This window comes from Hippopotamus amphibius, chromosome 8 (genome assembly GCF_030028045.1).
Source record: "Hippopotamus amphibius kiboko isolate mHipAmp2 chromosome 8, mHipAmp2.hap2, whole genome shotgun sequence".
Taxonomy (NCBI): domain Eukaryota; kingdom Metazoa; phylum Chordata; class Mammalia; order Artiodactyla; family Hippopotamidae; genus Hippopotamus; species Hippopotamus amphibius.
The window spans coordinates 103,056,787-103,076,522 of NC_080193.1; the positions used below are offsets into that span (position 1 = coordinate 103,056,787).

The window sequence follows — 19,736 nt, forward strand, 5'->3', positions numbered from 1 at the left end:
TAAATTAGGAAAGAGCAATGGATTTTAGTGCTAGAGACCATCTAAGAAAACCACGGAATGAGGACGTTATTCCACGGAGTCTTTTTTTTCTTACTTCCTTAAGACTGAGACTTCCAGTCACTCTTCCTGTCCTCGTAACTGTTCATCTTCTGCATCATTCCCTTTCTCCACATCCATGCCACTCCTGTGCTCTTTCTTAACTAGTAAACAAATTGAGTGTACGCTTCAAAATATTTGTGGTTTTTAAATGTAAAGTGAATAAGCGTTTTTCTAAGAAACCCAACCAAACAAAACTAAGAAAATGAAGTCATTTTTAACACTTATATGATCCCGGATGTGATTTTATGCCATTCTTCTTTGGATGGAGGATAACAAGTGGAGAGAATCAGAGAATTGCCTGTATCAACACACACTCACACCCGAACCTAAACGTTGGGTCTGATGGCTAAACGGGCGCGTCTCTAACTCCGACGCCTTGGAACGCGAAGCTCGGCAAAGCGGAGGCGGGCGGAGACCTGGCCCCGGGCGCCGCGAAGCCCCCGCCTCCCGCAGGTCCCGGAGGCTGCGGCGTCGCGCGGAAGCGGGCTCGGGCCGGCGGCGGTTGCGCTGAGGGAGCCCTGCGGACACGGCGCCATGAGAGCCGACTCGGGGCCCCGGGTGGAGGAGGACCACCCGGTGAGCGGTGCGGGGCGCGTCGGCCGCTGTCCCGGGGCGCGGCAGACACCGACATGCTGCGGGCCAGAAGGCGAGGGCCCAGCTAGCTCGGGGGGGCGCACGCAGGGGCGCGTTCGGCGCTCAGCGGATAGGGTTGGGGATGGTGGCTGGAAGGTCTTGCTTCCCAAGGCCGGACGCGACCTCCAGAAGCCTGGCGAGGAGCCAAGCCTGAAGTTTCCGGGGTCCTGAGGGCGCATGTTGCCATGACAACGCCTCGCACCCCTGTCGCCCCTGCGCCTGCCAGCGAGGCTCTTCCTATCGACTCCTGCCGGAGGGCATTCAGCCGCCCGGGAAGAGATCGCCGTTGGTCAGCGGGGACTTTTAATCCCGCTCTTCTCTCTCTTCCCTCGAACAAATCACCGCAACCACTTGGGAAACATCGTGATTGCTCCCCCGCGCTGCTGGAGTCTCTCCTCTCGGGCGCGTGAGCCCGGACTCCGACGCCCCCTCTTCCGCAGGAGTAGACGGGAAGAGCCACCCCAGGCCTCCGCGCTCCCCCTCGCTCCCACCCTGCAGGGAGGAGGCTGCGGGCCCCCGCGGCCGGTGCGGCGCAGCCCGATGACGCGTTGCGCCTGCGCGCGGGCCCGCTGGGCGGATGCGAACCCGGGCGGGGTGCGAGCGCCCAGCCGCTAGAGCGGGCGGCTGCCGGGCAACCTGGCCTCAGACGGGATGGGGAAGAAGCAGGTGGTAAGCGAGCCTTAGTTACTTTCAGTTTAGTTGAGCCGTCTTACTTTTGAGGAGCGTTGAGGCTGGGTTTCTGGATGGATGACACGTCATTTTTGCGGGACTTTTGAAATGTGGAGTTATCTTGTGAACTGAGTCCTTGGTTAGAACGCGGTCCGTAGCATCTTTAGAACAATAGCGCTTTGTAGATGGATAGAACAATAACTATCCTCCCTCGCCAGTTGAATTTTCACTGCTAGATAGTGTTAAGACACCTGGCCTCGTCCTAATCTTGTATCATTTGTATTAACACACTATCTGAATGAATGGATAGCTAAATGGGACAGTTGTGGAACAAACTACAAGTGTTTAAAGTTTAACCCTTTTAAGTCAGTGCCTTTGCATGCAGCTTGAGATACTTGGAGCATTAAACTGATTTCTAGGCTTTTTTGTTAGTATTTTATTTTGAAATATTCCAGAGTTCTACTTAACTGTAAATTCTCTGAACTGCAAACGCTTATGTTATTCATGTAAAATAGCGTTTATGAGTTTTTTTGAAAGTATGTTACTATGTGGCTTAAAACCTTCATTGGCTTCCTATTGAATTAAAACAAAATCTCTAATAATTAGTGATGTTGAGCATCTTTTCATGTACCTCTTGGCCATCTGTATGTCTTCTTTGGAGAAGTGTCTGTTTTGGTCTTGTGCCCATTTTTTAGTTGGGTGTTTGTTTTTTTGATATTGAGCTGCATGAGCTGTTTGTATGTTTTGGAGAGTAATCCCTTGTCAGTTACTTCTTTTGCAAACATATTTTCCCATTCTGAGGGTTGTCTTTTCATCTTGTTTATGGTTTCCTTTGCTGTGCAAAAGCTTTTAAGTTTAATTAGGTCCCATTTGTTTATTTTTGTTTTTATTTTCATTACTCTAGGAGGTGAGTCAAAAAGATCTTGTTGTGGTTTATGTCAAAGAGTGTTCATGCTGTGTTTTCCTCTAAGAGTTTTATAGTGTCTGGTCTTACATTTAGGTCTTTAATCCATTTTGAATGATACAGATGAACCCATTTGCAATGCAGAAATAGAGACACAGACGTAGAAAACAAATTTATGGACACCAAGAGAGTGAAGAGGAGGTGGGATGAATTGGGAGATTGGGATTGACATATGCACTACTATGTGTAAAATAGATAACTAATGAGAACCTTCTGTATAGCACAGGGAACTCTGCTCAATGCTCTGTGGTGACCTAAATGGGAAGAAAATCCAAAAAAGAGGGGATATATGTATATAAATGGCTGATTCGCTTTGCTGTACAGCAGAAACTAACATAACATTGTAAAGCAACTGTACCCCAATTTAAAAAAAAAATTAGGCTCTTTCCCTTGGTCTTCCTAATTAATCTGCCCATGCCTTCATCTTTATTGGCCTTCTTTTATCTAGAGCTCTCTAAGCCCAATCTCCCATAAAGGACTTTGTATTCACTCCCCTTTGGCTCCTTTCTTATTCAGGGCTCAGCTCAAATATATCCTAACTAAAGAGAGACTTTTCCTAACTAAAGTAGCAGTCCTCATTCTTCGTCATTTATATATACTTAATGTTTATATATATATATACACTTAACGTATATATATACGTTATATATATATGTATACTTAACGTCATCGTCTGATACTTAACCACTAGAATGTAAGTTCCATAAAAGCAAGGATCTCTCTGTTTTATTCATTAATGTATCCCTAATGCTTAGAACAGGGCCCAGGCTGTAGACATTAAGGAATATACGAAGGAAGAAATTTTATATGAAATTTAGAAGTGATAGGACAAATTAAAGTTGCCCATCTGATTCTCATCAGTACCTCCTGGGTTTCACTTGATGAATAGGGTTATCAAAAATTTGAAATACATGAAGTAAAGATGCTCTAAGGTTTTTACTTAAAGGCAATTTTCTTTTTCCCATAGCGTCCTCCACGAGCCCTTCCACCTGTGCCAAGGTAAAAATAATTTACAGTAATTTTATTATTGAGTTTTAAGAATGCAAAATGATAAATACATGAAAAACATTAACTAGTACCATTACACAATTATTATAATTCAGAAAAGACTTCCTAAAAGTTTACAGATGAAAAATCCTTAAATAATTAAGATAACAGTTGTAATTAAATGTTCTGTTTCAAAGACTGAATGTCCACCTGTTAGGATAGTGGATTCATGGATGTTTTAATGTCTTGTTTATCAGAATTCTGATCCTCTTTTGTTTGCTAGAATAGTTTCCTCAGAGTTTAAGCTGATTTTAATCAGTGACAAAATAAGAGTTCTTAATCTGTTTAATCCACTTTATTAATAGACAGTAGGGAATATGTATATGTAGGTTCAGAAAATATTGGGATTATTTTGTTAGTCTTATTAAACAGTTTATTACTTACAAATAATAAACTAGTTTGTAAACTAGCTGACTTTGTATGAAAGCTAATTTTATTTTAAATTTGTAATGATTTAAGTCAATTTTCAGTCTAACAATATAATAGATTTCTAATTAATAGAGTTTCTCTTTTTGTCTCTGTCCTGATTAAATTTGGTCGGTGTCATATAAAGTGCTATTCAAGGTGAGTTAGTTCACTATTAATGTAAAACTTTCTAAATACAGTATTTGGTGTTTGAAAGTTAGATTCCTTAATTTCCTCTTAAACTTGAATCTGAATAGTATAATTTATAATGCTACAATTTTTTTTATCATAGTAGTCTCCTATGACTGCCATTTTTAAAGGATGGGTGATATATAACACTAGTTATATGGTTGATATTTGACCTTACAAATTAAAAAGCATTCATCCCTGAATGGAGTCACCTAGAACATAACTGTTGGCTAGCTTATAGTTCTGTAATAGGGACTGCATCTTCCTTTGTCTCATTTTATCAGGATAGACTGGGTTATGTCACACTAACCCTAAAATCTCAGTTACTTAATATTGTATGGGTTTTTTTCTGGTTGATGCAAGTCCATTGTAGCAACAATCCAGGACAGTTACCTTTCTCTGCCTCTTCACTAATGATGTAGTGATCCCGACTGCTTCATGCTGTGGTACTGCCATCTTGACATGATGCCTCGGCAGTTGCTGCAGCAAGGGAGGGGAAGCTGGAGGGTTACTCACTAGCTCTTTCAGTGTTTTGGCCCCCAAATAGCACAGATCACTTCAGCTCACAGCCTGTTGGCCAGAACCAGTCATAGGCCACACCCAAGTGCAAGAGGGCTGGGAAATGTAGGGGATCAGGTGAATATTTGGTGAGCCCACTTTCTGTCACAGTTTATAATATTACTGACCAGCCATGAGCTACCGGTACTACACTATGGGCTCCCTTTGACTTGCCAATCTCTCGTCTTCTTCCCCTAATGTATAGAAGTTAGCTGGACCCAAGGAACAGAGGGGAAGGTCTTCCCCACTAAAAGTTCCCTTTTGACTTTTCCCTGCGTTGAATTTTAGGCAGGCTTTTCTGTTGTTCTTTCTGTTTTATAGATGATATTCCACTTAGTCGTCCTAAGAAGAAGAAGCCCAGAACAAAAACCACGCTAGGTAAGACGTGTTCTTTGTTGTGTGGGGTCACAAGTTTTTCCAGGACCTGAGGCATGATGGACATCACAGATCAGGGAGGGGCAAGGCCCCAGCAGCCCCAGGTCGCTGCTGTGTTAAGGAGAGGATCAAGTTCACTTTGAAGCAGTGGGATTCTTGGTGGTAGTGAGGGATAAGGCAGTGGGCTGCCTGAAGAGTATCTAGAAACATTTGTGGAATAAAGGGTTGTGCTGCCCTAAATCTTACTTCCACAACATTCTTGGACTTTTTGAGGTCTTTTATCCCTGGATAAAAGGGTAAAGGTTAAAGAATAAAGGATAAAAACCCTAGATAAAGGTTATCTTAAGCTATGATTGGTTCCAGACCCTTGAACAGGATGTTAGATTTAGAGACACAAGGTTCTTGCATCCCTCATTTCAGTCAGAGACTCTCTATAACATGAGTCTGAAGGCAGGAGTGTATGATCCATGTATTAAGGCTCCAATAATGAGCAAGTTTTATGAACTTTTTTTTGTCTTATTCACTGATAATCCTGGATGTTCTGTTAGTAGCTCAAAATCAGCACATCCAGAATTTATCATCACTTTCAACAATAAGTCAAGTTTACTTCTTACTTACAAATATCTGTTAATGGCCCCCCCCCCCCACCCCCAGACTCTCCCAGGGACTGGAGGTGGAAACCTCAGAGTCACCTCTCACTGATCCTTTCACTCTACTTGTTGCCTCTCAAAGTCTGGCTTCTTCTATAGTATCTTCTATGTCTTTTTCCCCCTATCGTTTCCACTGTCATGACTGTAGTTAGTCTAGCTCCTTTCTTCTTCTCACCTGAGATATTGGGGTAGCCTTTAACATTGCTCTGTACTTCTAGCTTTCTTCCACCCTAGTCATTCCTGCCCACCACTGCTGAATGAACTTCCTAAAGTTCATAGCTGATCATACCTTATACCTGATTGCAAACTTGCGTTAGCTTATCATTGCCTAACGAATGGCAGAATAGATGGTGGGTGGAGGAAAAGAGAGAAATGGAGATGGATGCACAGAGCAAGACATACAGACAAGGAACAAAAAGAAAAGAGGCAGAGAGACTTAGATTCACAAAGATACTCACTGAAATGCTAGGCTCTAAAAATATACTCACGGTTAAATATAGACATGTACATATGGACTTAGAAAGGTCACTGGTGAAGGATGCAATAAAGGCTGAGTTGGGGGAGCATAGGTATGTCTCTATCCCAGCTGCCAGCTTTTTTTCTTATCAAAAAGAGAAAAAACATCAATGCTCCAGACAAAAAAGGGGGTATATTGCTGGGCTTTTATTAAAATTGTTGTTCAGTTAAGTTACTTCAAATTTTTCACTCCTACAGTTTGCAATTCTTTTGCATAAAATAGTGGGTGGTGGGGAAGAAAAGATATTTCTATAGGATGGATTGCTAGCAGTAAAACTGCTAGACAGAAGGACCTGTGCATTATTAATATGATAAATTTCTTCTAAATTGCCTTCAAGGGAGCTTTGGTTATTTTCTTGCCACCAACAGAGTTTGAGTGTCACATTTGCTAAATCCTTGAGAACATTGGAAAATTAATTTTTTTGTCAACCTAGTGGGCAAAAAGTAACTTATTTTAGTTTTCACTTCTCTGAATACTAATGAGGTTAAGCATCTTTTCAGTTGTTTATTCACTGATTTGTATTTCTTCTTTTGTGAAGAAACAGTCAAGGGAATGTACTGAAGTAAAATTCAAACCTGCCAAAATGAGTCAAAATCTGTTCAAAGATTTGATAAGGGGAGAGGTTGAAATGAGTGATCAAATGAAGAGATTTTTAAGTTATCTGTTAACTCCAGTTTTCCATGATGACTTTATCATGTGTTAATTTATTAATGAAGGACTGAACTATATAGACTGATAATTCTCAAGACATAAGACAAGTAAGAGAGTTCCCTATGGTGACAATTTCTACTGTGTTTTCACCTTGTAAGTTCAGAAGCTATTTTCTCCTCCCCTTCTTTTGTTCTTTCTAGTCCCCTGGTTTTTTTCTTACTCAGTCTTCCGTGTTCCCTCATTTATTTGTTTTCTCAGCTTAAAACCCAAAGTTACAGGTGAGGAGGGAGGAAATCAAGATTTGAGGCACAATTTGTTCTGTAAGAGAAGAGGTTATTATACAGGAAACATTCCAGTTGCCCCTTCCCTATATTTTTAAGACTTAGTAATCTCTGCTCAAGTTATCCCAATTTTTTCCACTCTGTTTCTCTGTAGCTAGTGCTTCTTTGGAAGGTATTGTTCAGACTGCTGTTCACAGGCCACCTGAGGGCAATGAGCCAACTAAAGACCCCATAGAACATCAAGAAGCTCCTGTTCAAAGGAGGCAGAAGAAGACAAGGCTACCTCTTGGTATGTAAAGAAACTAAAGTTAGGTTGTGACAGCAGTTGTGATTTGGGGGTATGATTACCTGTCTGTTCCTATTTTTCCCCACACATGTTCCATTTTTTTTCTTTTTTGCTTAAAATTTTTATCGCTAGAGTAACTCCAATGGGTTAAGTCAAGAATATTTTAGAAGATCTCTTTTAATTGTGAATGTACAGATTATGAGAGAAGGAGTACAAATTCAGAACCAAAAGAGAAAGTTTAGATCTTGGTATGTATATGAATTTAGTATATTATGAAATGGACATTCTGATTAGTGGGGAAAGGAAAAATTCTGTATTAATAATAATATAATGAAGCAACAGCCAACATTTTTTGAGTCTCACTATGTCCCAGGCACTATTCACAGGTAAACAGAATATTATATTGTTTATTTTGCTATCAAATTGGCAATGTTTTTTAAAGATTATAAAATCTCAAACTGTTGGATATGAAAGTATTGGTGAGAAATGGGTACAGTCGTACACCACTGATAGAAAGTATAAATTGATATAGCCTACCTGAACTTATAGGAATAGAAGTAACTACAATAGCTACAGTAATTAAAGGATGCTAACTGCAGCAAAGAATAGAAACTGGTAATAACCAAACATTTAACAATGTGATACTGCCTGATAAACCATGTTTTACCCATTTAATAGAAACCAAGTACTCATTAAAAGGATTGCTAAAGTGAAATAGTGACACAGAAAACCATCAGTAATATATTAAGTCAAAAACAAAGATTATAAAATAGTATGTATCAAGATATGTTGTAAAATATGTTGTATTAGTTTCCTAGGGCTGCCGTAACAGATTACCACAAACTGCATGACTTAAAACAACAGAAATTTAGTTTCTGACAGTTCTGGAGGATAGAAGTCAAAAATCAAGGTGTCCGCAGGGCCATGCTCCCTCCAAAGACTCTAGGAAAGAATCCACCCTAGCCTCTTCTAGCTTCTGGTGGTTGTTTGCAATTCTTGGCATTCTTTGTCTTGCAACAGCATAACTCCATTCTGTGCCTCCATCTTCACATTTTCCTCTGTGTTTCTGTGTCCAAATTTTGCTCTTCTTATAAGGACAACAGTCATTGGATTTAGGGACCATCCTAATTCAGCATGATCTCATCTTAACTTGATTACATCTGCAAAGACCTTATATCTAAAATCTCACTCATAGCTATTAGGGGTTAGGACTTGCATATATCTTTTTCAGGAGATACAATTCAATCCAGAGTATATGTATATACATACACATGTGTAAAAAGAATAGAAGGCTATAGCAAAGTGTCAACAGTGGTAGATTTTTTAGGAGGAATTAGGCATGATTTAAAAAGAAAAAGAAGAAGAAGGAAGAATTAGGGATGATTTTTTAAGATTTTCTTTCTTCATTTATATTTTACTAATTTTCATATATTGTATATGTATAAATTTTGTAATAATTAGCAAAAAGACAATAGATTTTGTTAGAGTAAAACAGAGGAAGGAACAAAGATTGAGAGATTAGCTCTCTCCCGTTAACATCAGCCCCAATGAATAGTTTATTACAGAATAGTTTGCCTGACTAATTCCTTGCCTCTTAGGAAAACAGTAGATCCTTATTAGATGAAAGGATTATAGGAGTAGAGAGCAGTAACTAGAAGAGACAGGAGAATGGAGCACAGTTTTGAGATGCAAATTGAAGTGGGATACCACAGTGCCTGGGGACACTAAGGGGAAAAGAAGCGGGCAGAAGAAGGAAAGAGACAGAAATGACCCTCAGACAGCTTTACCTACTCTACAGTTTATTTCATTACTGGCAGTAAATATACTTGAATAAAACTACTCTAAGTAATTCAATTAGGGTACAAATTTGAAAATCAAGATGGATACCAATATACCTAGTTTTATAATTCATGAAAACAATGTATTTACAGAAATGACTGTTTTTAGGAAATTCAGGACCCAGCTAAGTTCTGGGCCAAAGAGTACCTGTCACTGCCATTCTAGAATGTACCTATCCAGCTTTCTAAGTTTCTGGGTTTTAAATTTTGAGTTTTGTTTTGTTCAGAATGTCTGTGCTCTACTGCATAGAGCTCTCATATAATCTCTATTGCTTATATTTCCCGCCCAGGCTGTAAGTGCTTTTTAAAATAGAATTGTAGGGACTTTGGGGGCATTCCAGGGAGCCATTTCCTGTGTTTCCAGATAGGAAGAGTTGCTAGTGGGTTAGAAGGCTCCATTAACTCGCTTGAACTTAATACCTTGTGTGCAGAAAAGAGTGAATGCGGCAGGCCTGGACAGGCCTACTTGCTAGAGGGCCTCTTGACTGGCATCTGGGAACTTGGCTGCTAAACAGTTTTCTATATTGATACAAAGTTTTCTCTAAATTATCAGCGTGGTTCACCATGTATTTGTGTACACAATGTGATTTATGCAGAACACCTGCTTTTCTTCTGGGAGCCTAGAATTTTGGTATGTGCTCAGCAGAGGGTGCCTATGTGATCACCCCCAATAAAAAGCCTGGGTGCTGAGTGTCTGATGAGCTTCCCTGGAAGAGAAAGCGACATATGTGTTGTTACAACTTGTTGCTGGAAGAATTAGTATGTCATGTGTGACTTCATTGATAGAGGACTCCTGGAAACTTGTACCTGGTTTCTTTTGGACTTTGCTCCATGAGCTTTTTCCTTTTGCTGATTTTGCTTTAAGTCTTGTCCCTGTAATAAACAGTAACTGTGAGTGTAAATGACGTGTGAGTCCTTTGAGTCCTTTGAGTGAACCACAGAAGCTGGAGGTAATCTTGGAGATCTCTGACACACTCTGGGTTTTGGATTACTTAGTCTTTTTTTTTCCATATTGTTTGGTATCACAATTTCAAATTTTCTGTTGAGTGTTTAGAGGTGTAAATTTTTAAAAATTAAAAATGTATAAGATGGTAAAAAAAAATTGGGGGCCAATTAAAATTCTTAAAGTTCTCTTGTCTTACAGAAGTTTTGTACATTACTTTTCTTTCTACATCTTAGTAATTTGAAAACTTAATCTACTTTATTTTCAGAATTCGAGACTGCCTTTGCCCAGAAGACGTCTAGTCCATCTTTATTACCAAATGAAAATGGTATCAATGTGGAACCAGCTGAGGAGCCAGTTATTCAAAAACCTCGAAAGAAGACAAAGTAAGAATTTGTCCTCCTAAATATTCTACAGAGATACCTTGATGCTTAATTTGGAGCTCCCGAATGGCAGCTTCTAAGTCTTATTGAATACTTATAGATGTAAATCTCTAGAATAAGTAATATTACAAAAATATCAGTTAAACCAATCTAAGGATAAATTTGAAAAGAGTAAACCCACTGATAAAAGTAAAATATTGTATTTAAATAAAAAGTTTTAGGAGCCGTCTCTGAGGAAGAACACAAATAGAAGATTTTTTATAAGTAGTAAAAATATTACACATTAAGATATTAAAAAAATAAAGGTAATATTAATAAAGTAGGCTATTATTTATTTTCTCATGTTAACAGAATTCAAATTATAATTATTTTAGCAATACATAAAAATGTTTATTTTAGCATAGGAAATTGTGTCAGGTAAAATATAATGGTCTACTTTAAAGAAGTACACTGGAAGTTATTTAACACTATTGTTTATATTTGGAAGTGACCCTACAAATAGTGATCAGTATCTATATAGAATCATGTAATTTTAAGTCTGTGAAGAACCTTACAAATCTAGTTCAGTCACTTCATTTTCCAGATGAGAAAACGGAGGCCCACAGAAATAAAAGTGACTTGCTGTGCATAACAGTTAATAACTAATCCATTTGAGTAAAAACCAAATTTTGTGACTCCAAGTCCAAGGCTCTTTCCATTAGACTCACAGGTACCTCCTTATTTGGGTCTGTAAAAAGTTAATAATCATTTTTCTTACTTTCTCCCTGATTTCAGGAAAACCCAGCCAGCAGAATTACATCATGCCAGTGAGCTAGGGGTCGAAGATGAAGACATAATTACTGATGAGCAAAATAGTCCAGAACAACAGTCAGTGTGGACGGCACCCACTGGAATTAGCCAGCCTGTAGGCAGAGTGTTTGTGGAGAAAAGCCGTAAGTAGGTCCTTGTTTTGGAACATGAGTGCTTTAAGAATTATGCAAGGATATCCTTGACCTGAGAATTATACCTCTGGAAATCTGAATTAAGGAAATAAGCAAAGATATGGATAGAAATTTGTACATAAAGCTAATCATCACATTGTTATTCACAAGAGTGAAAAACTGGAAGGAACCTAAACGTAAAACAGGAGGGAAATGATTTCGGACAGTTAACGGTACATCTATATGATAAAATCTTCTGCACCACTAAAAATAATGTTTAGGGAGAATTTTTCACTTCATTGGAAGATTCTAATGAAAAATTATAAACACACACACACACACACACACACACACACGTAGTTTGATTTCAACTATAGAAAATTGCATAGGGCAGAAAAGACTAGAAGGAAATATGCCAAAAAATATTACTGCTGGTTGTTTCTGCGTTATGGGATTATGGGTAATTTTTAAAATCTCCCTCCACCCCCACTCATTTCTTTATTTTTTGTTTTACTTTACAAGTTTTCTGCAACTGGTAGTGGTATTGGTGGTGGAGCAGGTAATGATATAAATGCTACAATTAAAAATAAATAAGAGACAATACATGGTGGTATGACCCCATTAAATAAGAAATACAACATTATAGCTGTGTAGTCTTTTAGAAAACAGTTCTGCATTGGTTATAAGACTACGTTTGCAGAGTTTAAGAAAAATCTACTGAGAGCATGATCATGACCATATACTATTCCCATGGATATGCTTTGACTGTGCTGCCTAAAGAACTCATCTGAAACATAAAGATTAGTCCCTAAAATTTACAACTTAGATTTTACATAAATTGCTTTAGAATTCTGATTCTGTAAGAACCCACCTAAGGGATCTTGGAGTCATTGGCCAATGAGAAATCTGTGTTACAGAGAGGCTGACTCACTCAGGGTCTTGCAGTTGGTTCGTGCAGAACTGGCACTCAAACCAAGGTTTCATGACTGCTAGTTAAGGGCTTTTACTCGTTTCCCATGTGGCCATTTAATTTGCTTCAGTCTATTTTTCAAGCAATATCACTCAATCCTCATTTTTATTCTTGCTTCCCTTAGCATAGAAACTTTCCTAGTAAAGTAACGGACCGTAAAAGGTACCACTAGTTGGCTCAGAAGTTGCTTTTTCTTTGGGAAAAATAGTTGTCACACTTCTGTCTTTCCTCCTCCAAAGTACCTGACAGCCGGGTTTGGCAAGGATAATGGAACCTTTCCTGTTTCCTGAGGTCCATTTGTGGATCAGCAGATAAGCGAGACGGAGGAGCCTCCTCATCAGCAGTAAAAGCATAAAGCTCTGCTCACAGCGTTGCAGTGCTGACAGTTGAACTGGTCCTTTCCATGGGAATCTTCTTAAGACAAGTGTGTTAAACAGCGAGTTTCTTTTCTGTCATCACAGCACGCTGTGTTACACAAACTGGCATCTTTTCTTAAGAAATTTAAAGCCTTTTGAAATATTGACTTACTTTTATGGTGTAGGGATTTAAACTTTAATACCTGTGAAGTCTCTAAATTAGAGTTTTTTAGACTATGTCATGTGAAGGGTTTCCAGACTTTGTTCTGAGTTGCAAGTTCATTATTGTATGTATCACTACATATAACTGATTTCTAAGACTGTTACTTTAACATCTCTTTTGGGTTGAGAAGAAAGTACATGGACATTGTTTATTTTTCTTTTCTGCCAGGTTTTTTTTTTTCCAGTTTTTTGTTTTGGTTTTTTTTTTTTAAATCCATTTACCTTTTGGTGGACATTAGGTTGTTCACATATCTTGGCTATTTTAAGTGATGTTTTAGTAGATAACCGGATTAGATACCTCTTTTATTAGTGTTTTCCTGTTCTTCAGAGAAGCACCCAGAAGCTGAATTAGTGAATCCTATGGTAGCTCTAGTTTTAATATTTTAAGGAACCTCCATAATATTTTCCACAGTGGATTTACGAATTTAGTTTACCAACAACAGTCTGCAAGTGGTCCGCTCCCATCCTCACCAACACGTCTTTTGATAACAGCCACTTCAACAGTTATTAGGTGATATTTCATTACTGTCTTGTTTTGTACTGGAAAATTTCGTAGATTTTCCTGAGCACACTGTACATGTTTTGGGTGGATAGTGCCTCTCATTCCAAGCCCACTCGCATGCTATTTTAATCCAGACCTTTCCATAATTCTCCAATCCTCTGAAATATTCCTTTGCTCTCTAGCGCTCAGGAAGTGTGACTCTACTTAATTTAGAAGTGCAGTTGGCAGTGGGGGAGGAAGCATTAAAGATCCTTCACTGCCTCTTTCACTGCTAACCTCAATCAAACTAGTTTTCTTAAAGATAAAAAAATAGTATGTTTTAGCAACTGAAAGAAAAGAGCCTTCTAAAATAGGGACCAAATCAGGGAGAATTTTTAGATAGGAAAACAGCAAAATTTCCGTCTCAGTCTGAGGGTTCTTATGTGTGGAATAATAAGAAAGACTGCCAGGGTTCCCTTTTGTTATACTTGTGTATTGTGTTCTTAGGGCGATTCCAGGCTGCTGATCGCTCAGAGCTGATAAAGACCACAGAAAAGATAGATGTGTCAATGGACATGAAGCCTCCCTGGACGACCAGAGATGTTGCACTATCCGTGCACCGGGCTTTCAGGTGGCTGATTTTGTTGGATTTCTCTTAAAACAAATGTTCCATAGTTTTTAAAAAAGTGTTGATTGTTCAATACTGTTAACAAAATTGACAACTTAAAATGGTGGGTGAGTATATTTTTTAAACATTCAATTAGAGTTAAATGCCCTGTGTATCAGTGTCGTCAAAAGAAAAACTTAAAGTTCTTACTTTTTGTGAAATGTTGAATTTTATTCTTATATGTGAAGAGATGTGAAGAATGTTTTAGCTTTTTACTTTAGTCATTCATGTATAATATGAAACCCTTTTCCATTCAGGATGATTGGTCTCTTTTCTCATGGCTTCTTGGCTGGCTGTGCTGTGTGGAATATTGTTGTGATATATGTTCTAGCAGGAGATGAGCTTTCTAACCTCTCAAACCTTCTGCAACAATACAAGACGTTAGCATATCCATTCCAGAGTCTTCTCTACTTGCTTTTGGCTCTAAGTACAGTTTCAGCTTTTGACAGGTAAGACTCTTGCGACTGCAGATCCCTCTAACTTTTCTTCAGGAGGAAGAGTTGAGCAAAATGTGTCCCTGACTAACTATGACATTTTCTAAATAGAATTATAGCATATTAATATTATTTTGACTTTTTAAAAAAGCCATTCTGTTTCTGTTCTTTTTTGGGGGGTGGGGGTATGGGACTACTGTGAGCAAAAACATCCCCCAAAGTCTTAACCCATTCTAGTAGCATCAACTCTAAGTCTAAAATGTCATACAATTATAATTAACTCAAAATGTCTCGAACATCTTCCAAATGAACTGAATCAGGTATAGAAGACTCTGGGTATTGTATTAGTTTCCTAGGGGTGCTGTAACAAAGTACTACAAACTGGGTGTCTTGAGACAACAGGAATTTATTCTCTCACCGTTCTGGAATCTAGAAGTCTAAAATCAAGGTGTTGGCAAGGTCAGTTCCATTTTGGAGGGCTCCAAGGAGAGTCTATTCCTGACTCTTTCCTAGCTTCCAGAGGTTTCTGGCAGTCCATGGTGTTCCTTGGCTTGTAGATGCATTACTACAACCTCTCCCTCTGTTGTCACACGACAGTCTTCCCTGTGTGTCTCTGGGTCTGTGTCTCTTCTCTTCTTATAAAGACACCAGTCATATTGGATTAGGGCCCATTGTGATGGCCTCATCTTAAGTTGATTGCATCTGCAAAGTCTGTATTTCCAAATAAGGTCACGTTCACAGGTACCAGGGTTTAGAAGTTCAATATATCTTTTTGGGAACATAACTCAACCCATTAAGAAAAACAACAACTTATAACCCAATAATATGGGTAATAGAAAGAGGTAGAATCTAATGAAATTTGCCAATTTAATTTGTTACTTCGTAACTCTAAAAGAATGATAACTAAAATAGTCTTCTAGTTGAATGTTTTATGTTGCTTTTGTAAATAAGATATTCTTTCATATGTGTTAAATATAAACTGTAACTACTTAAAGCTTAGTAATAGACAATACACGTGGTAGCATTAAAATAAAGAGGGAAGAAACTGTTGTCCAGAGAGTACAGTTCTGTAAGAAGTTTACAACTGCACTGTGACAAGAGGCTTTTGTATTTTCTAGGATTGATTTTGCTAAAACATCAGTAGCCATCCGAAATTTTCTTGCCCTGGATCCAACAGCTTTAGCATCTTTCTGTGAGTAAATAATTTGATAAATCTGTAACTTTGAGCCAGAAAAAAGTATAGTTTTATTTTAAAAAGGACTTTATATTATTGCTACTTATAAACATTACATATCAGAATTTATAATTAAAAAACCTTGGTAGGCATAATTTTGATAGAATTATTTTTTAATAGAGGTTATCTAAATAACTTTTAAAAGGTTGTTATTTTATATTGCTTAATATTTAACTTTTGTGTTTTCTACTTGACATTAAACAGTTTAAGCTGATAGAGCATTTTAGTAACAAATACTATTTTATATCTTTTTGATAATTTGGAATGCATTTTGTTCTAATTATGAGAATATTAATAAAACTAATTTAAGGACCTTGAGTAAGTAATTTAATTTCTTAGATCTTCTAGGTTCTTGTCCGTCTAATGATGAAATAGGAGTATCAAAAGACCCTCTCTACCTATATTCTTGAAAAATAATGTAAGACTATCCAGGCTATTGAAATTGACCAAATGAAATTTTTTTTTGTATCATCATTCCCCAAAGTACAGACTATTTTTGAGCTTAAAGCAATCTATAAACTAAAAATAAGCTGTTATTAAAAATACATTGTTAGTAATTCATTTGTCTTTTTCTCAGTGTACTTCACTGCTCTTGTGTTATCTCTGAGTCAACAAATGACAAGTGACAGAATCCACCTTTACACACCTTCTTCTGCTAATGGTAGCCTCTGGTAAGAATTCACAGTAACATTAGTAATTGTTGATTTTCATAACAGCAGCAGTGGGAGTAATGGTGCTATTCTTATCCTTTCACTCTTTTACTTGTTTTCATTTATAAGTAATAATGAGGACCCTGTTTTTGTTTCCAAAATTATGGCAAAAAACCTATTTGTTATATACTCCTGCATTTTTAATGAAATGTTAAAAAAACAAACCTGTTTTAAATCTCTTAAGTTGTGGTTTCAAAATAAATCATTACACGATGAACTGGGGAGCCCTACATCCTCACCCCCAATCAGAGAGCCTGATACCCAGAGTGGTGATGGCAGCGGGTTCCTGGAATAATCAGAAAACCAAGCAGGCTAGAGAGAGAGTGGACTAGGGAGAGCCTCTGCCGATCGGTGGTGGGTGACAGGACGGCTAACATTCCAGTTCACAAAACTCAGAGGGGCAGTCTTGTTTGAGAGAGTGGCCAGGGGCATGAGGTTAAGGGAGAAAAGAGTAACAGTAGTTGGAAGGGAAACAAAAATTCTTTGGCAACAGTAAATTTCCATTTACATCTGTGTACAAAGCAGACCTGTTTAGAATTCAATAACCTTTGAACCTTTGTTCTCATGATATATGTGGTGTATTTTATAGGGAAATTATAGTTTATGCTTGCTGTCTCTCTGGGAGAGGACTGCTAATTTCTTTTTAAGTTTATAAGATAGATATATTTGGATATATGAACCAAAATGAAGACATTTCTAATGAGTATTTCTGTATCTTTAGGGCAGAAGGAATTGAGGAACAGGTTCTCCAGCCATGGATTGTGGTGAATCTGGTGGTGGCCCTTCTGGTTGGATTATCTTGGCTTTTTTTGTCTTATAGGCCAGGCATGGATCTTAGTGAAGGTATTAAAGAAAAAATAGTATATCATAAAGTCTTCTATAATGACTTCATAAATCTTCTTTCAATGGATATAGCTTATAACATTTCAATAACAAAGATTTATTTACAGTAAGATAACACAAGAAGAGTAACAATAAAGGGGTGAAACAGAATGCCGTGAGAAGCAGGGGGGAGTGTGTAGGAGAACTGGAGTCTTGAAGTATGGAATACTTAATGAGGGGCTTTTGTGGTCCTTTCTCATATTTTGGAGGTATTTCTTCTCTTGGAACGCTTCAGGTATTTTATAGAAAGTTTTTGCTCTTCATTTCTCTTAGTCTTTTTCTGATCAAAGAATCTCTTAATTTGAAATAAATCATACTTCAGTCTGTTAGCCGCTGACACATAGTCAAGTGAATTTATTCTCACCTCCTCTACCTGGCACAAATTCTTAACCCTTCACTGTCTAATGAGGCGTTTAGTAATCCTGCCTTTAGTGTGGCCAGGGTGAAGTGAGATTTCCTAATCGCTAGTCCTCAGACCCCCCCTTGGAACACCTGAAGAAGAATCATATTAGCAAACTGCTGGTCTTTCAGCACTGGTTTAGGATCTGCTTAGTATTTGTATTGTAAGTTGTATTTCCGGGCACATATTCCACAGTTTCACCCTTGAATCTCTTTGATTGTTTCTGGACTTGGGTTATGATTTTATTCTTGATTTGTTAAACATCCTGAGCATTTAAATGCAGTTTGACCAACTGATTACAGCCTGTGTCTCAGAAGTCTTGGAATTGAGAATCTTTCCAACGTTTCCATTTGTAAAAACTAAGACAAAAAATGTAATCTTGTGTATTTTCATTCATGAATGTACCTTTTCTCATGTTGTTCACTAATTATTCCTTTTGATATATTTAAAGTATTTAAAAAAATCTTCTTAGGCTTTAAGTATTTTGCTGTTTTTCTTTCACTCAGTATAGTTTTTAGACATTCAGAGACTTTTTTCATCTAATGCTTACATCAGGGGACTATATTTTATTAAATTCCTAAGGTTTTCTTTTTTTATATTTCTAGGTATTTTAATAAATTATATGTCTATGCTAAGTAGTAGTTTAAATATAGAAATGTCCACTAATAACTGAAGCTGCACCCAATATTGAAGCTTGTGCAGTATTTAGTCTAAATCACAAAGTGTGTGTTACTTATTAAATATTTCCAGAATTCTGCTGTCTTTTAGGGTCATGTGAGTCAAATAACATTTCCACATGGATAAGAAAAGGACATATACAATGAGGGTGATAATACTCACTTCAAGGGTTGTTATGGTGATGAAATGGGGTAACACATTTAAGATATCCTGGCACACACCTCATCTTAGTTCTAGGTCCTCCTCTACATCTGTGTCCTACATTTTACATTATCATGATCACTGTAGAAGTAGACCGCTTAGCTGTTTAATGATCCTGGAGTTTGTAAGTGACTTACATTTCCTTATAAGAGTTACTATATTGTCTCTATTATATATGTTTTATTTTTCAGGGGTTTATAATACATTCAAGACTTGTATATCTCAAAATGCAAAACATGTACATTTGTCATTAGTTCACCTTTTAAATCAGATTTCACTATCAAGAATTCTTACTTGTGGGCTTTCTAGATGGCACAGTGGTTGAGAATCCACCTGCCAATGCAGAGGACACGGGTTTGATCCCTGCTGCAGAAGGATCCCACATGCCACAGAGCAACTAAGCCTGTGCGCCAAAAAAAAAAAAAAAGAATTCTAACTTGTACTCAGGGGCTTTCTATTATCATATAATACGTCAATATTTTAAGGCTGTTTATAACTAAGCTATAAAACTCTTTTTGAGATACTGGGAAATCATTCTGAATATGGTTTGTTCATTTTCTCTCCCAGAGTTGATGTTCTCCTCAGATGTGGAAGAATATCCTGATAAAGGACTCAAAGCCTCTTCATAGTGCCAGCTCACCTTCAGAGTAATGACCTAACATTTAGAAATTTTCCCATTCTTATTTTTAAATGTATTTTTATAAGATATGTACAGATGTATTTGAAATTGATTTTTTGATTATATAATAGTGAAAAATTTCTCAGGATTATGGAAAATGTTAAAATTGTATTTGCAATTTATACCCAAACATTAATTTCTATAGCATTATCGTCTTTATGACAAAGGAGATAATGAGCTAGCAACCAGCAGGTGAAAGTGTTTAATTTCCTATTTCCTCAGATTAATTGCATTTATAATCATTATCTTTAAAAGCTCTAATACAGTGCTTTTAAAAAAGCCATAACTTCAGTATTACAAAATATGTATCAGGTTTAAACATAAATTTAGGGAATAGGGAAGAAGGAGGAAAAAAGGACCTTCATTATTTATTTTTCATGTCTCCTTACTGAATAAATTGAAATATGAAATTTG

The 19,736-nt window shown here is 37.5% G+C and overlaps 1 protein-coding gene across 3 annotated transcripts; it reads left to right on the top strand.

Moving 5' to 3' along the window:
• Window positions 1-595: 595 nt before the first annotated feature.
• Window positions 596-19,736, top strand: TMEM237 (transmembrane protein 237). Of its 3 annotated transcripts, XM_057746572.1 has the most exons (13): window positions 619-693; window positions 3,333-3,364; window positions 3,966-3,976; window positions 4,886-4,942; window positions 7,193-7,327; window positions 10,374-10,491; window positions 11,263-11,420; window positions 13,945-14,068; window positions 14,362-14,553; window positions 15,657-15,730; window positions 16,350-16,443; window positions 17,204-17,325; window positions 19,211-19,736. In XM_057746572.1, exons 1-13 carry the CDS (start codon window positions 634-636, stop codon window positions 19,270-19,272), a joined length of 1,239 nt encoding a protein of 412 aa, XP_057602555.1. In that variant the 5' UTR covers window positions 619-633; the 3' UTR covers window positions 19,273-19,736. The 3 variants fall into 3 exon arrangements, with proteins under 3 accessions (XP_057602553.1, XP_057602552.1, XP_057602555.1); XM_057746569.1 differs by lacking the exon at window positions 3,966-3,976 and having other exon boundaries at window positions 602-1,401; XM_057746570.1 differs by lacking the exons at window positions 3,966-3,976; window positions 19,211-19,736 and having other exon boundaries at window positions 596-1,401; window positions 17,209-17,325.

Bases quoted from the DNA above. Each gene is read 5' to 3' on its own strand.
- TMEM237 (XM_057746569.1), top strand. From the start codon at position 1,310: ATGCGAACCCGGGCGGGGTGCGAGCGCCCAGCCGCTAGAGCGGGCGGC. The intron at 3,365-4,885 runs GTAAAAATAATT...TCTGTTTTATAG, and splicing joins GCCCTTCCACCTGTGCCAAG to ATGATATTCCACTTAGTCGT. The intron at 7,328-10,373 runs GTATGTAAAGAA...CTTTATTTTCAG, and splicing joins GAAGACAAGGCTACCTCTTG to AATTCGAGACTGCCTTTGCC.